The sequence below is a fragment of the Aulonocara stuartgranti genome (assembly GCF_965226115.1).
Source record: "Aulonocara stuartgranti genome assembly, chromosome: 14".
NCBI lineage: Eukaryota > Metazoa > Chordata > Actinopteri > Cichliformes > Cichlidae > Aulonocara > Aulonocara stuartgranti.
Genome location: NC_138950.1, coordinates 22,531,860 through 22,555,831, shown reverse-complemented (window position 1 = coordinate 22,555,831; position 23,972 = coordinate 22,531,860). Strand labels below are relative to the sequence as shown.

Genomic DNA, 23,972 nt, shown 5'->3' with positions numbered 1-23,972 from the left:
ATGTCAACCATCTCTAATTTCATCCTGTTATTTTACATTCTAATTACCAATAAATGAAAAACCCTCACACCCCTGCAGCATTGCGTTTAGTTTAAAAAACCCTCCTGACTATACACCACTGAAAAGCAATTTGATCCTGTTGTATTCAATATAATGTGAGACTAGCCACTGATGGGGGGACTTTGGAGCTGACTTTAACTAGTGTGCACTCTGGTTTTTTGCACTTGTACTGCCTCTGTGAATGTCTGATAATCAGGCAAATTATCAGACGTTGTTTCCTCTGCACCACGTCAGATTCACATACACTAAATGCTGCTAGTCATGACTCTGACATATTCTTTCCTTTTGCTCTACCCCTGATGAGTCCACTCAGAAATGGCTCTTCCTCAGTGAGCACCTACGGAAGTAAGCGATGTAAGTCACATGCAGAATTATACAAATACAATTGTTGGGCATCACATGCTTTTAAATGGGAATCCATCCATCTTCTGCCATTTGTCCAGGTTTGGGTAGCAGGTGCAGCAGCCTAAGCAGAGACTTGCAGACTTCCCTCTTGAAGCACATCACCTAGAAGGCATCCAGGTGGCAGTCTAGTCAGATGCCTAAACCACCTCAGCTGGCTTCTTTTGATATGGAGTAGTGGCTCCATTCTGATCCCTTCTGCAATGACCCACCTCCTCACCATGGCTAAGTTTAAAATTAAAATATAAAATTCTCAAATAGAATTTGTAAAAAAAAAAAAAAAAGTGTCCTGCAAAAAGGGCGTCTGTCAAATAAGAATGTTTGAGCACTAATTAGGTCTATCTTTGCTCATCCCCTGCTGGCCAATTTAAAGAATGCAGGTTTATGGCCCTTCTGCACTGAGCACACTTCTCAGACCAAGAAGTGTTGTCCATAACCTTTGTTCTTTGTGTAAATGCTAAAAATCAGTGTTTCATTATAGCAGTCTTGTGAGCTAACTGATTAATTTACTCTAAACACAGTATACAGTCTTAACATCACACTACCTAGAAAGCTTACCTGTAAATATGTATGGAGGGTGACCTGAACAGTGTGCACTGCACTCTACCATCTACCATCTGCCTCATCAATCTTTGACTGCCCCCCCCTCTCTCTCTCTCTCTCTCTGGGGCATTTTATGATCAAGTGATTGTTTAACTTCAGGTTAAACATTGTAGATGCAGGTGTTTCTGTATAGAGAGATGCCGCTACTTGTAATTTCAATTACACCATTACATGTGAAAATTATATTTACAAGCCTCGCCTGTTCAGTTCCATTTAGTTATACATGGCTCATCTTTTGAAGCATTTACTTGCAGCTGATGTCAATTATTATTCATGAAACCTTGAAAAGCTAAGATTTGTAATTTTTATTCTGCAACCCACAGACCGACTCCACAGACCAGGAAACAGAATCCTTTATAGGTGATTGATTTGCTCACTTCACAGGAAACATTTGGACCTTTCTTAGTGGTAAAAGGACAGATGTTACTAATAACAGCAATGACCTATTCAACTGTTCCAGCACATGTTTTTCACATTAGACTTCGAGTAGGGGAGGCACAGGTGTATTAATGAGGCCTCGCTACATTTGCTTTGGGGCGGTCTGGCTTTTTTTTTTCAGTGCTGGGCCACTGTTGAGGCTTACTGGGTCAATTAGTGGATCTTTGCCATCATTGGTTACAGCTGTGCTTTATATCTTTTACTGAAGAACAAGCACGTTGAAAAATCTAAACTGTAATAACTGTATTGTTTTCACTAGTGATGTTGACAAGAGGATATTTAGATCTAGATTGTGAAGAGCAATGAAAACACAGCAAGCATACACTCTGTATGATGTGGCTCCAAAATGACTTGGTATTTGTCTGTTATTTGTTGCCAATAGCTACATGTAATACTGCATTCAATTACTTAGTCTTGTAGCTTTGGGTGAGTCGCAAGATGCACAAACTGCCATCATATACAGTAAATGACTGCAACTCAGAGACAGACTCCAAAACCTAATTATGTCAATCACTTAGACTCATGGTTACACAGTCACTTACACTGCTCAGTCTCCCAGAAACCTTTCTTGGTGATGTCTGCATAGCACTATTTATGTGTAACATCTAATCATGGTTTTTAGATGGAGCTTCTTTATTAAATGGCAAACTCTCGCATGACATCCAGCAGCATCCTTGAATTTACAAACTAATCAAAATTCAGTTCAAGATATGTTCATTTCCTTTTTAAGAATCATATAGCCCGAAGCAGCTTTTGAGACATTTTCTTTATTTATCCTGAATAAAATCTTTTCAACACAGAGTAAAAAGCAATGCCCTTCATGTAAGTTCAATTAAATGCTTTTTTTTTCTTTTCATTTTACCTAGTTTTGTTGCCATTTCAAATGAAACTGCCATTAATACTTTGACTGCTTTACCTTAGGCAGTTTTTGTGACATACTTTTCACATTGACCTGTTGGATTAATGCCAAGGAATAAAAATAAGCCCCATAAATGTCCTCAATTCTTTATTTCACTTGGTTTTTGCTTAGGGATATGGTTAGATTATTATTAGGAGAATTCATGAGATTTGAGGCCTGTACTTATCAATTTACAGATCCTTCTTTGATAAATCAGTAGCTTTAATAGCACTTTTTTTTTTACATAAACCAGGAGAATATGATACATCCAATCAAACATTTCTCTGGAATGAAAGGTCAACCTACTTTAAGAGGATCACATGGATTAAGCAACAGTAATTATACCAGTTAAATTGTCTTTGTTGTAGCAAGAGACTTTTACATGAGGAAACGTCCCAACTGCATGCCAAACTGTCCCTTCAAAGCATATGTTACACTGCTGTAGCCCATTTTCTGCTGTAACTGAGAACAAACACCAAAAACAACAACAAAAATAACCTTTGACAGTCCCTAACATATTAATAGTACCACTATAACAATCGAAAAATATGGCTGGGAGCTGAGAGGCAAACAAAATTACTTAAAAGAGTAAGATGTGCAGTGGAATAGAACAAAACTAAAAAACACTAATTCAGAGAAAAAAGCGATATTTGTTGGATTTCTTTCTTAAGTACAAATTCTTGGAAAGAGCTCATGTGTCCATTAGTCATGTGAATGATAAAATGCATTATGGCTGCTTTCATCTTCCTTATCTGATTGTGTTTGTTTTGTGACTGTAGTGTCTTTGAGTTTTAATTTGTCTGTGCATGGTCCCACATTTCCATATTGGAGTGACTGGGTGCAGCTGTAGTGTGTTAGACCAGTTCTAATAAGCAGGGCACAGCAAGTCCCGGATCATAGGCTTTAGATAATTGTCTCCTTCCTATGCGGGTGTCCAACGAAGTAGAAAGGCTGCAGCACAAAATGACCCATGAGTGAACAAAGAAACGTACACACCCACAAATGCTGTCAAATATGCGACGGTACAAAGCTTACTAATACAGCCCGACATTCAGGCACATAAGCTATTCAAACCGGATGAAAGAATAAGGGAATTAAAGGTTTACAGTTGAGAGAACACACACGTCTGATCCATTTCATTTACTAACTGTTCAGATGTTCCAAATTGTACTTCAGGTTTAGTTTAGAGTCTCTGAAGGCACATCGGAGTCATCTAATTAATATGTAGAAATGCTAAGTCAAAATTTATAGTTGACTTTACTGTTAGCTTGACTTTTTCTTAAGGGTCAGAGATTATGAGCCGTAGCATGAAGTAACAGTACGGCACAGTAAAAAAAGCACACTACAGATGTGATGATTGCTTTGAGACTGTTGATGGAGAAGTATCGAGAAGGCCAGAGGATGTTGCAGTGCAGAGAGAAACTATGATGCATGACGAAGTCAGGAGTGCCAAAGAAGTATGTGAAGATGGTGTGGGACATGTATGAGTACAGCAAGACAGTCATGAAGTGTGCAGTAAGGGTGGGGGTGGGATTACATCAGGGATCAAATCTGCACTCCTTTATTTGCAATAGTGATGGACAGGTTCACAGATGAGGTCTCTGTGGATTATAATGTTTGCAGATGACACTGTGATATGTGCTGAGAGCACTGAGCAGGTGGAAGAGGGGATGGAGAGGTGGAGGTATGCTCTGGAAAGAAGACAGAATACAGATGAATGAGAAGGAGACAGGTGGAAATATGAACGTCTAAGGAGAAGCTGTAGTAAAAGTGGATGGGGGCAACCATTGAAAGCAACAGACATTACGTAATAGAGATGAAGAAGAGAGTGCAGGTGGGGTAGAGTGGATGAAGGTGAGTGTGAAGGATTATAGGGAAGGCTTAGGAGTTGGTAGTGAGACCTGCTGGTCAGAAAAACTAATAGGAAGCAAACCCTGACAGGCTCTTGAATTTAGATTATGTATGAGTCATTTCCAGTCAGCCAGTCTGCCAAACTGACTGTCTAATTGACGAAAGCAACGGACTCATTATTTTGTTTTGGTTTTCAGGCTTTTCGCTGCATTTTTTTCTCTGACTTTGTCTTTAACACTGCCCCTCTTTTTCTCAGTCAGTTTCCCCTTCTGTTTCATTTCCTCTCTTCCTGCTCTTCCATCTCTCCCCCATCATTTTTCAGTCTGTTTTTCTGTCGGATATTCCCTGCTGCCCCACAATCCATCAGTGTGAGCGTGACTAAATTGAACCGTTGACATTTCTAAAGTTGACAAATGTCCTACTAAAATAACACGGAATCATTCAGCCTTTCACCCGCACGAGACCACTTTTTTTCCCACTGTCACACATTTGCTTCTCCTCTCATACAAAAACCACTGTACACAACGGATTACACCTCTGAGGGTTCATTATGTGCATATTAGAAAAAGTGCTAACACAGTTGCTTTCTTGTGTAACAGTCATTATCCTCCTGATTACATTGGACCGGTGAAAGCGTTCACCCGTGTGAATTCGCTCACTAGCTCACCAGTGTAATAAGGTAGGTAATAATATGGCATATATTATTCTGATAAATCCCTACAAAACCAGCCATTTAAAACACATTCTCAGCCGCTGAAACGTTCAGGCGCTTTGAAGGGTAAGTAAATAATTTGTACAGTTCAAATTTTGGCACATCTAATAAGGATTTCATTGTAGCAGTAATTGTAGTAGTATTAGTAGTAATATTGTAGTTATATTAGACCATGTAGTCAATGAAAAACCTAGACACCAAAAATCCAAGTTTACATCTTAACAACGTTACTTTTGCGTTCAATTGATCCTTTATTGGTTGCAAATTTTCTTATTTCAGAAAGAAAATAAGAAAATCTTGATTTTTTCATTATTTCATGTTAGCAGGCAATCCACACAGTGCCACCAGACAAGACTGCTGTTAGGACCAAATGGAATATAACCAAGTACATTTACTCAAGTAATTTACAGATGTGTACTTTATTTAAATATTTCTAATGCTACTTTCTGCTTTTACTTAAATGCTTACTCAAGTTTCTACATATTTTAAAGCTTTATTTTGTTATTCATTTTCAAAATAACTTGCATTAACATAGCTCAAGCTATCAAGCATCCAATAATCCAATAATATAACATGTATGATTCTGAAAACTGCCATCCTGAGAATGTTTCCCATACGTACTTTGAATATATTTTAGTTATGCAACTTCTGCTTTACTTCAGTAGGTTTGTAACTTGTATATAAGTTAAATCTCTAAATACATTGGAAAACTATAAAAACTGTTATCCAACATGTATATAGATTATGCCCAGTGTTCCCCGTGGTCTTTGTTCTTCTGCCACAGCATTTAATAAATCCTAGAAACGCCTCTGTACAGGCCTTTAAGTTCAAGTCGTTCATTTACACACATTTAGAGAAACAAGCAATAGCGACGCTGAGAAAAGTGACACTGACAGTGGCACGGTGACATCTAGTGGTGAATGATGGTTTGACATGAAAGCAGCATAATTCATACAATCACAAATCATCAAATGTGTAAAGAGCAGATTTCATGAAATCTGGTACTGTGTCAGATGTTTTACAGCTTAAATGTTATGAGATGTTATCACTTTGTATTATTATACTGATATTATCATAGGGCAGTAAACACTGAAAGCCTAAAGAAAGATTTTTCCGTGCAAAGTCAGTGACATGTATGGAGGGTCTAAATAAGAATTTAAGCGCTCTTTAGGATGAATGTAGTTCCATCAGCAAAAAAGAATACTTACAATACTCTACTGCCAGATTATTATTGACATTACAATAAAAAATACACTCTACATGTTCCAATTTCTGGTCTGACCTTAACACACAGAGTATGGTTTTGTTAGCCAGAAAAATAAATTCCAATCTTTCACACTCATTGCCACGTAAAAAAGAGCTCTCTGTTTCAGCTTGATGGCAAATAATTTGCCAATCTGCCTCCTGGCCAGGCTTTTGGATTTCAGTCTCAACTCGTTAGCATGTTTGGCCCGAGAACCAGGATTTACAAATTCTTCTTGCATCGAATTGGCTCTTAGGCCAGGACACCTACGTCACCCAGAATCCCCAGGAGTGGCCATTACTCAAAACTATTCATACAACATAGATGCTCGGTAGAATGGGAAAATGATTTCAACATTGCTGAGAGTGAACAGCTGCAACCTTCTGCTGCTGGACGATGACAGATTTCCTTTCCTCTCTTTATCTCGCTCACTTCCTTTTGCGTTACTCTCTCTTCTCTAATTTTGTCAGTTTGATGTCGCTTTTCTTTCACTTCTCGCATTTGACTTGTTTTTCCCGACCCTGACTTCTAACTTTAGCCTTTTTCTCCCTTCACTTTACTGTGATTTCTTACCCCTCTTTACATACCGGTACACACACACACACATACTGTACATACACAATTACACACAAGGGAACCCGACTCTGAAAATACATCTCCAAGGATAATGGCTGAAGAATTTTATTAGGGCCCTTTCACATTTCATGTGGAAAAGAATTCTAACATGCTGTTCGCTAACATAGTGTGTGTAGCACTCGGTCTGTATGTATGGTTATTTCGTCCAAATGTCACCAGGAGAGTGGATATACAGAAAATATGCTCTAGAGCTGTCACTTGTGAGGAAATGTCACAGTCAGAAGTGGAATTTCTGTTATTTTAAGGCTTGAAAATTAGCATTTAGGGTGAGCTTCTCCCATTGCAGAATTTTGCTCATGACAAGCTGCGGTGTCTCTAAACAACCAAAGAAATGTGGAAACCAACGGGTAGATGGAGAAGCGTGGAGATTGAATGACCTGTGGCATTCACTGGGGGAAAAAAAGAAAGAGAAAAAATTGGGAGGCTGTGTGCTCGAATGCACCCTCGAGTGAGAACACACATGAACTCACTATACAAAAACCACCATATAGGGTATAAATTTGAGAGAATTTAACTCCTCCTCTTGCTTGTCTGTGTTTGTGAATGCACATGTCAATGTGTGAACATGCATGTGCGTGTACTCTCACTCTCTCTGTCTGCATGTACCGGTGTGTGTATGTGTGTGCTTTAGAGGAGCCACATCTGGAAACAATAGAGAAGGAGATGCTGTCACTTTCCCTTTACCTCAGGCTTTCGAGTGTGTTCTTAAAGAAACACTCAGTTCACTCACAGTAAATTACAGGAAGGCAATCTGAGCTTCAGACTTAGATATTTGGACTCTCTCGCTTGCCGACGCACACACAGATGCTCTCGGGCACATACACACATTCATTCAGACAGTCTAACATGCCCAGAATTAATCAGTTTCTCCAGATGTAATTTTACCCCTGCACCAGTAAATTGCAGCCTTGCTTGTATTAAGTGTAATTGTAAAGCCAAATTACAGCTAATTTTGAAGTGAGAGTCTGTGTGTGCTTCTGCAAATACTCCTGTGTGTGCTGTAAACGTGTGCGTGTGTTGGAGGGGTTGAAAGTTCATAGCTGATAAGATGTGATTGATGGTAAAGTCGTGTTTACACAGCATAATCACTATGTTTACACTGTGGATTCAAATGGAATTTAGTGGATATAGAGCATTACTTATCCTAACCCAGAGTGAATGTTAAAAAGAAACGCAAACTCGATAAAAGACCTAATAGGGTTGCGTGCCGGCAAATAATTGCGCAAATTGTAAATGCACTTGTGTCTGAAAGACCATTAAAATAGAATTTGCCTCATTAGACAAGAGGTGGCAGCATTGTTCAACCCAGTAAGTAAACACATCCCAGAGGACGTGCAAGGATGTTATACTGCATGGGCCAAAAGCAAAACAGTAAAGCAGTTATCCATGGGTTCACTCATTCACACTACTTTTAAGTGGCCTTTATGAGTCATGGACTGTCTGTTTGTTTATACAAAACTACAATTTTATATGATAACAATCTTACATTTTAAATGTCTTACCATTACAATAGTATGCTCACTAACTGCACTCTATGACCAAACTCTACTCTTCTGTACATAACACTTACTTTTTTTAAGTTAATTTATTCACAACAGACGGGAAAGCATTTTTCAGTCACCTCAAATATAAAATTCTGCTTTGGTTATTCGAGTGATGACGATTTGAAAATAGGAAATATTTACCGTTTTACTTCTTTTGGAATATTTGTCTGTAATTTGAGTATCTTTGTGTTCAGGTAAAGGTTTACCTTTAAGCTTTAAAGAAACTGGAGGGCAATTTTCATTTTTTTTCCCGATGTGCAACGAAAAATGTCACTACAATGAAATCAACACTCATCAAAGTCAGAGGCACACATATACCCCGTCAGCATGTCAGAAAACAATTTTTTTTATTCTTCTGATACAAAACTGTTTTAAATAACAAACACATTTTAAAATTTGTTGTCATTTTTTTTACAAGGATAAATTAGCAATTTCATTATAAAACATTGACGATACTGACTTTTCTACACAGGGGTCAGTCCAGACCTTAAAGGCTGCGATCAGTGCTGGTGAACTGACTTCGGCAGTCATTCATATCGGGGTTTCTGGCAAACATTTAACAAATCGGTATAATCAGTGGTTCTCAATCTTTATTAAGCTTGACACATACGCACTGGGTTTCAAGGCACATTCTGTGATTGTTTGGAAATGTTACCTGAAGCTCAGTGTGGTCATAGGGTAGACCGCCAAAACATTCGCAGGGAAACTACATTAGCTCAGAGGGGAGGTGGTCAGAGGTTAATTTAATTCACTTTGAGTGAATGTAATGTTTGTTTGACTTTGGAAATGTAATAAATGTGCCAGGCTGCGCTGGTTTAAGAAACACTTTCTTGAGGGGGTTCTAGGTTTCACCACAACCATTAAAAGTTGTCTCTTAATGTTAAAAAATGGCTCATATTTAACATATTTTGGGGCAATTGAATCCCCACAATGATTTTCTGTCCAATTCTAAACATTAAGCCAAAAACAGGGGTACGTGTGAGGCACTACAGTTACAGAGGACACACAGGAAGACAAAGCTCCAGGTCTTATATATTTCAACTGTTTGAAACAGACATTTCCTTATTCTTCTCAAATATGGAAGGCAAAATGTGACAGATATCACATATACTACAGATATAAAGGCTTGCAGAACTGCAAGAATGTTGCTGGGAAGATTGTCATGCAAATATACGGGACACAGGAGAAAATATCAGAATTTGGTAAATACAGCTCCAATCCAACTTGAGAGACAATAACTTGTTTTAGTCATCCATGAAAATGTGAAATACAATGAGCAATAATCTCTTCCTTTGAGGGTTTGATTGTCTGGGAAATTAGCCTTATAAAAAACACAGTCTAGGCAGAGAGACGGAGAGAGAGACATGATGTGACATTTATAGAGAAAGAAAATATACACACCAACAGACCAGAAAAGAAAAGCACACAAAAGAAGATGTTTGATTCCTGATACTGACCAAAATATAGTCATAAGTGAGCTGATGAACAAGATTTGTGGACAGAGAACCACGAGTACACTTTTATGTACAAAGGTTTTGGACAGTTTAGATGTTCAGATGAAGAGTAATGTCAAAATATCATGTCAGGCATTTACTGGTCCTACATTCAATCTGCAGCAGCACAACGAGAATCAGGAAGGACTCTCATCAGTGGCTAAAAGAATTGCTCTAACCTCCACATATCTGTGCCATTCAGGGATAATGTGATTAAACAGGAGGAATAAAAGAATTAAAATCCATCTAAGGACTCAGGTATGACACGTATCTTCATGCAGCATATACTGGGCGTAACTATACTTATGACAACTGGTGCTGTTTTAGCCCACAAATATGCCCCTTTGGGGCCCATGTGGGGTCATTGCGGACCCGTAGAACCCACAAGGAGGTCAGTGCAGGTTTTTTGTAGGTACACCAACTATAGCTTGCCCACAAAAAAAACACATGGGGATTCAAAAGGGCAAATCTGCTATGGGCCCAATATAAGCTAGCCATCATGGGCTACACCTGGGTTATTTTCTGGTCAGCCATCACTGGGATACCCACAGAATTCCCTTTTTTGGGACCCAAAGGGGCAAATGTCCCATTGGCCCCACATGGGCTTACTTACATTTACCTCACATTTGGGGGGGGTTGTGTGTTTTGTGGGCCACAGCGCGTAAAACTGCTGTGGGCCCTGCGTGGGCACACCCACATGGGGTCCGTGGAATAGCCGTGGTTGCTCTGCCCACACAGTTTACCCACAGCTACAGTCCACAATTCACCCTCTGTGGGTCCACACCTAATACAGACCGCTTGTCTTCACTTTACTTTTATTGCCAAACATTTTGACAGTGATATCTGTGTGAGCACATGCATGTCTCTGTGACGGCCCTTTGCTGTTGCGTAATGTGTATTATGGCAAGTGATTGTCTAATAACCTCAAATTCTCTAACCGTTACCCTGCCATAGAGACAATATTTGGGTAAGAACAGAGAGAATAATTTAATTTCCTGAATTTCATGGCGACTTAAGAGCATATACGGATTTCCAGGAAAACTATACACATCACTGGAAGTTAGCCGAGCTCCTCGTAGAAAAGCACAAATTCCTTCATTTCCCAGGACATCTTAGCAATTACAAATTTATGGGGCAATAAAAGTCACAGCTGGTATTACCAGGATTCATTGCGGTGTGGTGACTACCTCAAAATGTTTTCTTTTCTTTGCACCTACATCTGACCAAACTCTCCCCATCAATGAGGCTGTGCATATAAATGTGTTGTATAATGATTCACTTTCAGTCTTACCAATGCTTTCCCAACCCTTCACATATTATATCTCTATAGTGCATAAAACAGCTTAGAGCTGGTTTCCCAAAAAATTCTGAGAATAAAATTAACTGTTCTCTTGAACTGAAAAAAGTATAGTTCCCCAAAAAAGCAGAAAAATATAACCAAATAAGGCAGTGTATCAGATTCTCAGTACACTTTGTCTGATACGCTCAATGTGGAGGGGGTTTTAAAGGTATCGGGTGCTTCTTGGAAACTTCAGCCCACACCTATATGATACCTGCTCCAGTGTAAAATTTAAAACTTGAAGGAGACCCTAAAAGGACACAATGGCGTTAGGGTTATTTGTATTCAGCAGGTTCAGTCTCTTCTGCTGAGGCTCTGGAGAAAAGAGAGACAGAGAGGTAGACGTGGTGCTGTACAGCTTATTGGTGTCCGGTCTGCTTGATGATGCTTTAGTTCTGCCTTTTCCATCTCTCTTTTTCCTTAATTTGTTTTGCTTTCTCCAGCTCTCTGAGCAAAGGAAGTCTATCAAGGTAGAGAGGCTATTGTTGCTACTAATGTATGACTCTCATCTTGTCTCCTTCATAGAGGCACATGGTCAAGGACTGTCTTTACTTTGATGATGCAATTACATCCAGAGGCTGTTTTGGTGATATTCCTGCAACGTTCCTGTGCCACATTTGCAATCTCCGTCTCATCTATTGATTATCTGACCTCCTTCATTCGTCAGAGTGAGTTTCTGTACATGAGAGAGAAACAAGCAGAACTCCATTCCTGTCCATTCTCTCCTTCTTTCTCCTCAGACCACCGTCTCATTGCCTTTCCCTGGTTTGATCCAGCTCTCGCCCGGTGCCCTCTTGCCACCTCGGCTCGCTCTGCTGTCCCTGAGCAGGCGCGCAGAGCAGCGCTGCCAGGTGTGGAGGGTTTTTGCTGACCAGATCCACATGCCCGACGTGATGCCCACAAGCAGTGACATGAAGATTCGAAGCATCTCTGATGCCACATATGAGTCCTGGGTGCTGGCCCTGAACTCCCCCCAGTTAGAGAGTTGGTAAAGATAACAGCCAATAACGGTGGATGCTGGAACGGTGTAAAGAACAGAAAACACTCCAATCTTCACCATTAAACGCTCCAGCTTGTCTGTTTTGGCACCGTCCTTCTGCAGATTGGAGCGAATCTTGAAAAGAGCCACAAGGCCAGCACAGATGAACAGAGTGCCTGAGGAGGAGGGAGGAGGACATGTGAGGACCACCAGATTGAAAATTGTAATGAGAAACTGAGTATGTTAAAGAAACGCTGAGGAAGAAGAACAAAGTAGAAAATAAGGAAACCCAACATAAGCAGATGAATGAATACCAATATTATGCTTTAATTACCTATAAGCAGGTACGTGGCCAGTGGTGCAACCACAAAGCCTGTGAGTGCTTCCTGCTGCTGGTTGCCAACATAGCAGAGCCCAGTCAGGTCATCTGCATCCACCAGTCTCATGATGAGGATGACAATGGTTTTAACTGCTGGAATGGCCCATGCAGCTATGTGGAAATAGGAGCTGTGCATTTCTATAGCCTCATGGCCCCACTTTAGTCCTGCAGCCAAGAACCAGGTGAGGGTCAGGATTACCCACCTGGAAGAGAGAGCAGACAAAGGAGCGATATAAGCAACACATTTTCCTCATGGGTACACTTATCAGATTATCTTTTTCTTTTTATAGTGAATAGAAATCATCTGTTTCTAGAAACTAAGATACTTAGAAAAAACCATAGGCTCCTGATTACTGTTGGAACGACACATAATTTTTCATTTATGTAACTTTTTCATAACCAATCAGGTGGACATGGCCAGTCCTCAATTATAATTAAGTTATCCTGACACCGGCTAGCCATGAGTTGCATAATACAGGGTTATGATCATATTTTAGGAGAGAGTGAAGTCATTGGTCTGTTGCTTTTCCAAATAAGGAAGAGTGTAGGCAAACAGGAAAGCAGGGCCCAAGCAAAAAGGAAGAAAAACAGCTGTAACAGCAGTGTTTCCAGTGCAGGACAGATTTAAGAAGTGTCACTTTTACCTTTGCATGTGTCGGAAATGAACCCAAATGGTACATGGGTTATGAGACAGGGCAGTAAGACTTTAAGGAAAACAGGATGCAAGTCTCATATTCCAATTGTTCTAGCAAAAGGCATTCCCAGCTGCTGATGACAATGATTAAACTGGGGAAAAGAGATGAAGGATTTATAAAAACTCAGTGTTTATTTGCACTAACCAGAGAGAGGACGCCATGCCAAAGAAATAAAGGAGGAGGAAGACTATGGAACAGCCGGTGCTCTTTAATCCTTCTTGTACCAGAATTGGCACTGCTGCAGCATCCAGATCGCAGGAAACACGTTCCCTCCCAAGAGTCAGTCGTACCTGTTAAATGACATAGAACAGAAAGGGAAAAGAGGTGAGGCTGAATTAATCCCAGAATAAAGTAAAAAGAGAACGAATCGTCTTTCTTTCTAAATGCAAAGAGGCAGAGCTGGAGATTACTGAATTATCTCAACGCAGTGATGAATCAAAAAGGGCTTTTAGTATTTAATCACTGATGTAACATTTTGAAAACTCAAAAACAAACTGTACTCTTGTTGGATTATGTTCAACTGCTGGCCCTGGTACTCTACAACATTTTTATAAAATATAAAAAATAATCAATATCCAAAAACTGGTCCATAAGGTGCTCATCTGATTATTTTTGATGAAATAGCTTTATTGATTTGCTCACAACAAGTGAAATTAAATAGATCAAAATTATTACTAAACCTGCTTACCAGGTAGGCTACGCTGTACAGGTTACAGCACATGGAGAGAAAGATGATGGGCCTTTCTGGGTAGGAGAAACGCTGAGAATCCAAGAGAAAGGTCAGGACTGTCAGAGTGGTTGAGAGGAAGCACAGCACAGCCCACACTGCCATCCACGCATCCGTGAACACTTTGGCCCCTCGCCTGTAGAGCCCGCTATCGTAGCCGCACTGCAGCGTACAGCTTTCAGTCTGTTTAAGCCAAGTATATTGGTCAGGTGCAGATCCCAGGGCGTGACACTCCTCTTGGTGGGGAGGATGGCGGACGGGCTGGTATGGAGGGTCTTCATCCCCTGGACCCTCCATACACATGTGGTTGTGGTCGTTTTGAGGTGGGAAGAGGCTGCAATTGAGCTCCTGGGCAGAAAACATAATGGGTAATGTCAGTAATGGATTTAAACGTTTCTTGGTTTTCCACATTGCTAAACTATATCCTGAACTTCTATTTTTTTAAGACATGCATGATGTCTTTGATGGTGATACGACTCACCTCAGGCCATATGAAGCCAAACTCGTGGAGCACGGGGAGGCATTTTTTCTTGACCGACAGACACATGCTGCCACATGGACCAATAGGGATGGGAACCTTGTCTGTGCACATTGGCACATAAACTGAGCACAAGAAGAACTGTTGGAAAGTGGAGATAAAGAAATACATGTTTAACATGTGATCCTTTGTGAATGTAATCAAGTTTGGCAAACTATGTTTTCTGTGATGAGATTTAAAATCATGGAGCAGGGAGTGACTGCAAAGCAACTTTTGATAGAAAAAGCAATGTCACACGGACAATATATTAGTCTAATACTAATATACTGGCACATATGCACTTCTCTTTGGGGAGATTGTTCACAATACTCTCATCGATGTCTGCAGTTGTGTTAGGGAACCACAGCCAAGTAGGTGCATGGTCAAGTTGTGTCTAATTTGTCAAACACATTGCCGGAAGTTCAGGAACAATGGCCACTCATCATTTTCCTGTTCAGCATAACTCAAACATAAGGTATGGGCAGAAAAATGAAGGACAACCAACATAAAGCTTCTTACTTAAGGTGTTGGTCCATTACATGGCTGTCAGAAGTGCTTCAATAAGCCTTGGCACTGATTCTTCAAGTGGAGGCATGGAAACTACTCTTCTAAAGGATTTTCACTCATTGGTTATTTTTAATGATGCTAATGGGGAATGCTGTCTAAAACATCTGTCCAGAATCTCCACAGATGTTCACCTGGGTTGGCACCAAGTGACTCTAAACCCCCAGTATATTATTCAAATCATTTTCACTCTAATCAAATTATTCAGATACCCTTTCTTCACTTGAAAAGGCCAATACTATCAAGATAGAAGTGTTTCATAATAATATAAAGGGGATCCCTCGGAACAACTCTGAGTTGGAGTGACCCTTCCCTCCAAGGCCTCTTCAGAATCAGGACAAAAGCTAATGCGCCACACCCAACAACAGTTAATAATTTATAAAATGAATACAAGTTGAACTGTAGTGAAATAAGAGCCAGCATGATATCATCTGTAAATGCTTGTTTATTTTCAACCACAATAATCATTATCATTCAACTTGGCCCTTTTATAGTCCAGCTCAAGTGGGCCTCTTTGGGGTCCGCCCGACAGTTCGAGAACCACGGCTCAAAAGGGGACAAGTGGACGCTAATGATGCCAGCAGCACTCCTTCCATAGAATTCTCAAAGCAGTGAACTCTAGAGGGCTTTTTCATCCTCTGTGAAGTATAAGGAATATATATGAATATGTATATATGAATATCAGAAGTTTTTGCCCATTAAAAACTGGCACTAGTATTGGCCCCAAACCCCACTAGCAGGCTCCAATTCCAATTCATCTAGAGCAGGGGTGTCAAACTCAAATACACAGTGGGCCAAAATTCAAAACCGAAACAAAGTCGCGGGCTAAGGTTAATATTTATTGAAATATATTTATTCCTCCAGATATAAGAATGAAGCTTTTCTTATGGACTCAAACACGTTTTGCTGAAAAACTGAATATGGAACAAGCAAAGCTTAATACTAAACAATATATATATTAGCTGTATAATACTAGTAGGCCAGCTCTAATAGTCATTTGTATGGCTTCGCCAAATTTGGCCCGCAGGCCAGAGTTTGACACCTATGATCTAGAGAAAGTGAAAGCAACAGTATACTTAAGCCAGTTTCAATTAAACACTGAAATTGCAGTAGGAGCGCAACAGTTATCCAATCTTATGTCATAATTTTTAAGACTTTGATCCACTTCAATCAAACTGTGAAGCACAAGGTAAATTGTGTCATTTGTGTGGTGTATTTTAGAGGAGTGAAAACAGTGCTGTGGCCCTGCAGGCTTTCTGTATATTACAACTGGATTACAGCTGCTAACTGTACAGTACTCCCACATGTGGCTCCTCCAGCTACTTGCATATACGTCTCGCTATCCTGCTGCTTTTTCTGCTCCGACTTTCATTACATTGCATCACCTCTTCTATTAGTAGCTCTCTATTTTCACCTCTAATAAGGAATGCCACATCTTGAGTCAAGACAGAGAGAGTCAACACTAACCTGCTCCAAGGTTACGCATACAAATCCGTACCATCAAAAACAATCTGTGATGATTACAGCAGCGAGGGCATGTGCCGTGTAATGCTGCATGATCCCCCTGATCTAAGCCTGAGTTTTATTCTGTCCCATGGCAATAGTTTTGAAATAGATATCTAAGTCAGTGTTATAAAGATAGTGAACAGTCTGGAGTCACATTTGACTGTGTTTGACACATTTTGACAGACATTCTGGCAGCAGTGAGGGAAGAAGTACTCTGGGGTTACAGAGGGTAGCAATTTTAAGTGATTTCATGCATTTATAGTGAAATCTGTTTGAAGCCAGAGTGTAAAATTGTACCAGGCTCATGATATGAAAACACACAGAAGCAGAAAGTGCATTTCACTCAGCTACCATGAGATAACGGAAACAAGCTCTAGGCACTTGGAGTGGTTAAAAAAAAAAGTGCTGGAGTAAAAGGTTTGATGCTGTTTTTCCATTTGAAAAATATCAAAATATGTATTGGGCCACAGCAGGAACTACATGTTACAGAACTGCAGCCTTGATCCAGTTATAAACAAATCACAGCTTGAAATTGGCCCTTGAACGGAGCCCAAATGAAACATGAATCCAACAAGGGTGTCAAGGTTGGGAAATAAATATCAGGGAAATGTTATACAACTCTTAGTGTCTGTGAGAATTTACTGGCGGGGAAAAGTTAAAATTGTTGCCTCTGTGCACTGAAGCATGTTTGAGATATAAACAAATTTAATATACATTGAATGACTGAGCTACTGTTCTGCTACATATCTACAAGCAGACAATGTTGACTTGTCTTCTGATAATGAATCAGCGACTCGTTACCACGGCAATATCAAAATCACTAATCCGAGTCTAAGAAAACGTCCTTTAAACTCTCAGCTTATTACACTGTTCCCTGCTCAGCATCTGGGTTGTCATGTAGTTTCACTGGTCTGGCCCAAAGTGGCCTTTATGTGGCCAACAATGTAAAATGAGTTTGACATCCCTGTTATAGTGTTTCTCACCAAAAACAGAGAATGTCTGTTCTTGAATTTTATTGAAGACCTGCCATCCTGAATAATTGTGACTTGATAAAATGCAGTCAACCCAGCATTCAAAGAAGTTCATGAGACATACAACACATGTTATACTTCAAATAATTCTCACGGTGGGCTCTGCATACTCAAGCGGTGACAGTAACCTCACATATTCTGGGTGTTTTCCCTGACTCTTGGTAACCTGAGTCCTGTCACTTCACTGCGAAAAGCTACTCCGGTTACTACTCAGGAAGCCTCCCATTAGAGCAAATGTTAAATGATACGGTTCCTCTTTCTCCTTTCTCCCTCTTTAGCATCTGTGTGTGTGTGTGAGAGAGAAACTGGGTTGTCAGCTAAACTCACTGGACAATTTACAACTGGAGGAGGACAGTTTGGCTTCATACTGCAGTTGCTTCTTGTTCTGTGTGGTTGTCTAGTACACACTGTATGCTTCTTAAGCAGTGTATTAATTTAACATGCCAAAATATTTTTTTACCCCTATTTCCCAACAGCTGCACACAGCAATAAGTCACTCTAACGCTGTAATAAAATCACATGCCACTCCAGACAGGGCAGTGGACTTAAAATAAGGACCGAGGGAGGAAAAAAGCACTTGGAAAGGTGTGGGCTTGGTTTCATGTCAGTGTACGGGGATGTCTAGACGATCTGGACATGCTTGCATGCCTTTGAAACTGGGCGTCTCTAAATAAAAGGAATAAAAGCAAATTATAGAAAAATGTAAACACCACTTGTCCACACTGAAACTTGCCATCTCTAAAAGAAATCTCTGATGTGCCACCAGCTGCTCCAATAATTGAAAATGAAATGACACATAATTGGTCCAATCTTTTTCTTTTTTCCTTACATGGTGCAGGAGTCAAACAAGCAGCATTTGTTTTATGACACTGAGGGCATCATTGTTAACAAGACAGTGCAGTATATAGCACTAAAGACTCAGCTGTTGCTGTGAGGGGCATGAACTCAGAATGTCAACAGACAGAGGGGGCATTTTCAATGAATTTAGCATGACAGCCTGGCACAACAGGAAAGGAAGGAAGGCACGGAGCCCCCAACTCCCGCCCGATCCTCTTGACTTCGTGGGAATCAACCCATGTTATGGCCCTCATTATCACCGGGGCCATCAGTCTGATCAGTTCGCGGTGCTGCAGCTCTGTCATGCGCTTTGAGACAAACACACTGCTTTCTCTCTTTGACGCACGCAAATAAATATAGCGGAGATTCCAGACTGAGCCATGCTTTTTTTAGACCAGGCTTGTTCCTAAATCTGTGCACGTTAATGGTGTATTATTATCATCATCATTATTATTATATTTGCATGCTGGTTATTCTACTTTGTTGTGGTGGCTTGACATCAGTCGCTACGATTTGCATGGGTCCACTACCTTGAGTTGACTTGAGCAGCCGTACTGAATGAGCGGCGTGAACGTGGTCAGTTGCAGCTCTGCGTCCGACTGCAGAACGTTGCCGACCAGGTTGGGCATCTTGGTGACGTTGTAACCGAGACCCTGGCACATGCTGATCCGGATCGGGTCGCAGGTCATCTCCTCCACCTCATCGCCAAAAGCCCTGACCAAGCAGAGCGGAGCGACCAATCCGGATAAGAGAAGCACTGCTGACCCCGTGAGCGACACCATCATCCCGGGCATGGTCACCCTGATATTGAGCGGCTGCCCCTCTGTAAATGTTGCCACAGTTATTATCTCGTCAAACACAGTCGGGTTAAGTCGCCCTGGAACCTAGAGCGGCGTTTGTAGTCCAGCTGGAGCGGAGTGCGTGTTCGTCCGTGCGCTCTGGGAGCTACACAATCCCACTCTGAGCCATTCAATAGATTCAAATATCCTGAACGCAGCAGTGGATCATTGCGATATCAAAAGCGCGTGTTTTCAATTAAAATAACGTGCGCACTTGCAGTTTGAGAAACAAACAAACAAAACTGCATCTTGATAAATCCTCAAGTCCTTCTTATGACGTCTCCCGTCAGTAACTCCGTGTGGGAAAGCGCAGCGGACCGACAAAACATACAGCGGGACTGATTTTATGCCTACTGCTTCCAAGCGTCCAGCATTAAACTTTATTGTGTCTGTGAAGGGAGACTATTTTCCTCGTCCAGAGAAAAGCCGACCAATCCAAGCACAGGAGTTGGGTTTCCCTGACCAACCCCTGGCCAGGTGGGCGGGATCCAAGAGAAAAATAGAAGAGCGAGCTTCATCCACTCCCCTCTCCCCTTTATACTCTCTACCCCCTCTCGCTCTTTCCTTTCCTTCAGCATTTTGCCTTCTCCCGACTCATTTCCTTTTTCATGCTTTTCTTTTCTTTTCTCATTCTTCTCACTGTGTTTCCTCTCCGTTCCCCCTAAAAAGAAAATGAGAAGCATTCCCCAGCTAATTCTGACAATATCCAGAACGTGTATTTTGACCGGCTGATGTGGTCTACATATAATTTTATTGGCTGTATTTTTAGAAAATATGCATCTGAAAAGTAGATTTAGTGTGTGTGTGTGTGTGTGTGTGTGTGTGTGTGTGTGTGTGTGTGTGTGTGTGTGTGTGTGTGTGTGTGTGTGTGTTTATATTTAAAGTCCTTAATTGTCTTTTAAGGGCATCTGGCACGTCACCACAGGTTCCACTCCCCTTCTCTAAAGGCTTGTCAGCTCTAAGTGCTCATGACATTGTAATTGAAAATAGGGCCTTAAGTGATGCTGAAGCATTGGAAATCTGTTTTGCATTGCAGTGAATGCACATACTGGACAGGTTTTGTTTGCAAGTGGCACCCAGGGATAAGGTTTCTTTTTCTTTTTTTTTTTACAGCATGATACTAGCGGTGAAGAGTGTTGCTTTGGATTTTCTGTGTTGTTAAGTGGCCTTGGGTGAGAAAGGGCTTGGATATGCTTGCAAATATTTTGGGAGAAAAGATGCTTGATGTGTGTGTTCTTCAAAGTAACATGCAGAGTTATGACAGCTTAAAGAATATCTCAGATGTAATCCAACTCAGAAAATTCAGATGCAATTGCAGACTAGCAGATATGCAGTACTCGGGCTTTTCTGCAAAGTTATGATTCTCTAGTTAAATTCCATCTATGTGCAAGGACTGCTGTAGTTCTGTCATTTAAATATGTACCACGTCCAAGCATTATTTATCAAGGTTCAGGAGTTAACCTATTGAAACAACTGAATACACACCCTTTCATGGACACAAATAAAAAAGTTCGCCCTGACCCCAAATATGTGTCTGTTTAAGCTCTACTATCTACGCACACAAAGTAAACATTATCAACAAAAACTGGAACACACAGGACGAGAAAAGAACAGTAACATTGCACAGATAGCTAATTGTGATATAATTTGACTTGAAACTTGAACTAGAAACACTTTTACACATCAGACCGTTTCTATCATATTTTATGAGATTTCCTGTCTATATCAGAGAGTTGCACAAATGCTGAAAACATGTCCAAATCAGCAGCAGTCAAGTTGACTGGTGTCATTGTGCTGCTATTCTGGCTCCCTCTTAGATCACCCCATGATAGTTTTGCAAATCCAGTGTGAAAACTGATTGGCAGCACCAATGACCTCCCCAACCAACCACCCCAACCCCCAACGCAGAAACACTCACACATTCAGAGGGGCACATATTCGCATATGCACCTTCCCCCTCTATTGCTCTTCGTCTGAACCCGAGGTCAAGACCTGAAGTAATTAGCACCGAGCTGAAACAATAGCGTGTGCCTTGGAGCTGATGGCTATCTGGGGAGTGGCTTGTGTGCATGAAAGTGTGTGTGCATGGATTCAAAAGAATGAAGTGAATGCATGGGAACTTAAAACGAAGCAAACTTGGGACCAAAGTTCTTGAGCAAAGCTTAATTTAGGAAATTGTGATAGTTCAAAATGAGACTGCTGGAAAAAGTAAGTATCCGTGAAAGCAGAGAAAAGTGGCATCAGCACACACACACACACACACACACACACACACACACACACACACACACACACACACACACACACACACACACACCACCTCCCTCACCTTCCCAACAGAGTGTGAATAGCAGAAGTGAGCATGTAGCATGTTTGAATGGATGAACTAATGACTATTACACTGGGTAGATAATGACCACAGTTACCCTTTAAGCCGTAAAACTAACACATCAGACATTACACACCTACACATTCCTGAACTGACATTCAGCTGCTCAGCAAAAAAAAAAGTAGTCCCATTTAAATATGTTTATACATGTAACTTGTATTTAAAAGAAACAGATGTGCATTATAAATATTAATACAGCTGACTGATTGCATGGGACGCAGATGTTCTGGCTGTTCATAATAAATTATTTTAGTACTTTGATAGTAGTTTTTATGAATCCACATGGAGGGTATTTTTCGAGCCATCCTGCGTCTTAGCGCAAACCACGTTCTAACCAAACCAGCAATCAGCTTTGAAAGGAAATAGGTCTGCCAATACTTTGGTCAGGCTAAGCATAACATCAACATTTACACTGAGTAGTTAATTTATAGTGACTGTACAGAAAGCAGGATTTGAAGGCTGCAGAGGTGGGACCTGGTCGAGTAAATATGTAATCAAAATCTATTAAATGCTTGTGTGGATGTGGGAAGGTGAAGAATTTCAGCCATTCAGGTCACCAGTGGCAGAAGTCGCTTCAACAACAGCATAACAGCGCAGTTCCGTTTGGTGTGTTTTTACTGATTTTGTAACAAGAAAGAATAAACCTTTAAAATGACTTTCTCAAACATACCGCATAACGTCTGTGTGCGGTTTGTTTTGCAATCCAGTAATGCTGATTTCCACTGCTGAAGGCCAAGCAAAAATAGTCAGGGCTTTCTAATTATCAATGCCACACAGTTTTCTCCAAGACAGCGTTCATGTGACTCTTTTTGCATGCTGATGCCAACAGAAAGGACTCGGTGGTGTGGTTCTCATCCCCAAATTACCCACCCCTGCTAACATTTTGATGGTTTAATGCCTAAAGAGCCCTGCCTTTGGAAGGACATGTGCCCCGGTTGGCCCGAGTTCAAACTTCCCTGAGGTCTTAACTTCCCCTAATCCCTACTCTGCACCACTGCCATCTTTGTTACTTCCACAATAACAAAAAAGTACATGTGCAGAATTATAGACACCACAGGAGGTAAGCTGGTTGGGCAAATATAATAACTGAAATGCCTCACCCACTCCCACTCCTACCAGTTTAATTCAGCTTTAGTCTTTGGTTAATAAAGGGAGAAGTGAGGGAGAAGAGACAAATTAAAGAGATGTCTTGACAGAGTCGAGTCTCTGCATCTTTTGTTGCGGTGACTGCTGGTTTTAAAATGGTTGTGCCAATGCTGAGCTGATTTTGGTTACTGGTAATGAAGCTTCACTTGAGATGACAGCTGCTAAAATCAGATACAGTCTGTGAGTGGGCAGGGCACCTGCATCTGTCCTAATGATTTAATAGCAGATGTTCAGAGTGAATTAGATTTTGTTACTTACTTCCTCCATGGTTGCTCTGTTTATTTTCTGGGGGGGAAAGCACATTATAGCAGCTACACTCTCCTTTCATTTTTGTCCAAAAGACGCACCATTATACCACATGAAACCTTTAAAACAGCACTAAATACAAAATGCTTTTCCCTAAAAAATATATATTCATATACTAAAGACATCTGAGATTTGTCACAACCCTGTGAAGGCCTACTGGGTCTTACTGTGGGAATGTAACCATTCTAACCTTTCAGCTTGGCAGGCGGAGTGAAAAGCACTACCCTGAGGACAGAAAGAGAGACACAAGTGTGTATCTGTCACCAGATAGCATCTTATGGCTCCATGCCCGATCCCTTAGTCCTTGAAGTGTGGTATTAATAGGCCTGCCAACTCCTTGGAATGGTGTGAGTGTGCATAACTGAAAATGTTCGACATAGACTAGTGTGCTGCTAATGATGTGCGGCTTTGCTTCCATGAATTTAGCATTTTAAACTCCTTTGCATGCGAAAGTTTGTGTAGGGTTGGTGCTACATGTTGATGATGCTGAAGTGAGTGGTTATGTCAGTATGGGGTTCGGGGCGTTTGACAGAAGAATGTTTTTTTTACCAATTTTTTTCTTTTTCCTTACAAGTGATCTGTCCCCCGTAGGATAGTAGGTTCACATTACTCCATTGTATAATGCTATATACCACACATTCTCTTTCATCAGCGCTCCTCCATCGTAATCTAGCCCCTGACTCCAGCTCTTTACTGCCACTACCAGCCTCCTTTCAAGCTGTCAGTCTTCTCCTCCTCCTCTTTTTAGGACTGAAGTCACATAGCTTGCAAATGACATCAAAATTTAGATGAAAAAAAATAATACTCATAATTTTAGGTCTGATATGAACAGTTTATA

General features: G+C 40.8%; 1 protein-coding gene across 1 annotated transcript; it reads right to left on the bottom strand.

Moving 5' to 3' along the window:
* Positions 1-8,709: 8,709 nt before the first annotated feature.
* On the bottom strand, positions 8,710-19,677 carry fzd4 (frizzled class receptor 4). The gene is made up of 6 exons (XM_082501764.1): positions 18,985-19,677; positions 14,481-14,618; positions 13,961-14,347; positions 13,417-13,562; positions 12,533-12,780; positions 8,710-12,374 (listed from the first exon to the last, which is right to left on the bottom strand). The coding sequence occupies exons 1-6, from the start codon at positions 19,246-19,248 to the stop codon at positions 11,956-11,958; spliced, it is 1,602 nt and encodes a 533-aa protein (XP_082357890.1). The 5' UTR covers positions 19,249-19,677; the 3' UTR covers positions 8,710-11,955.
* Between the last annotated feature and the right edge of the window lie 4,295 nt (positions 19,678-23,972).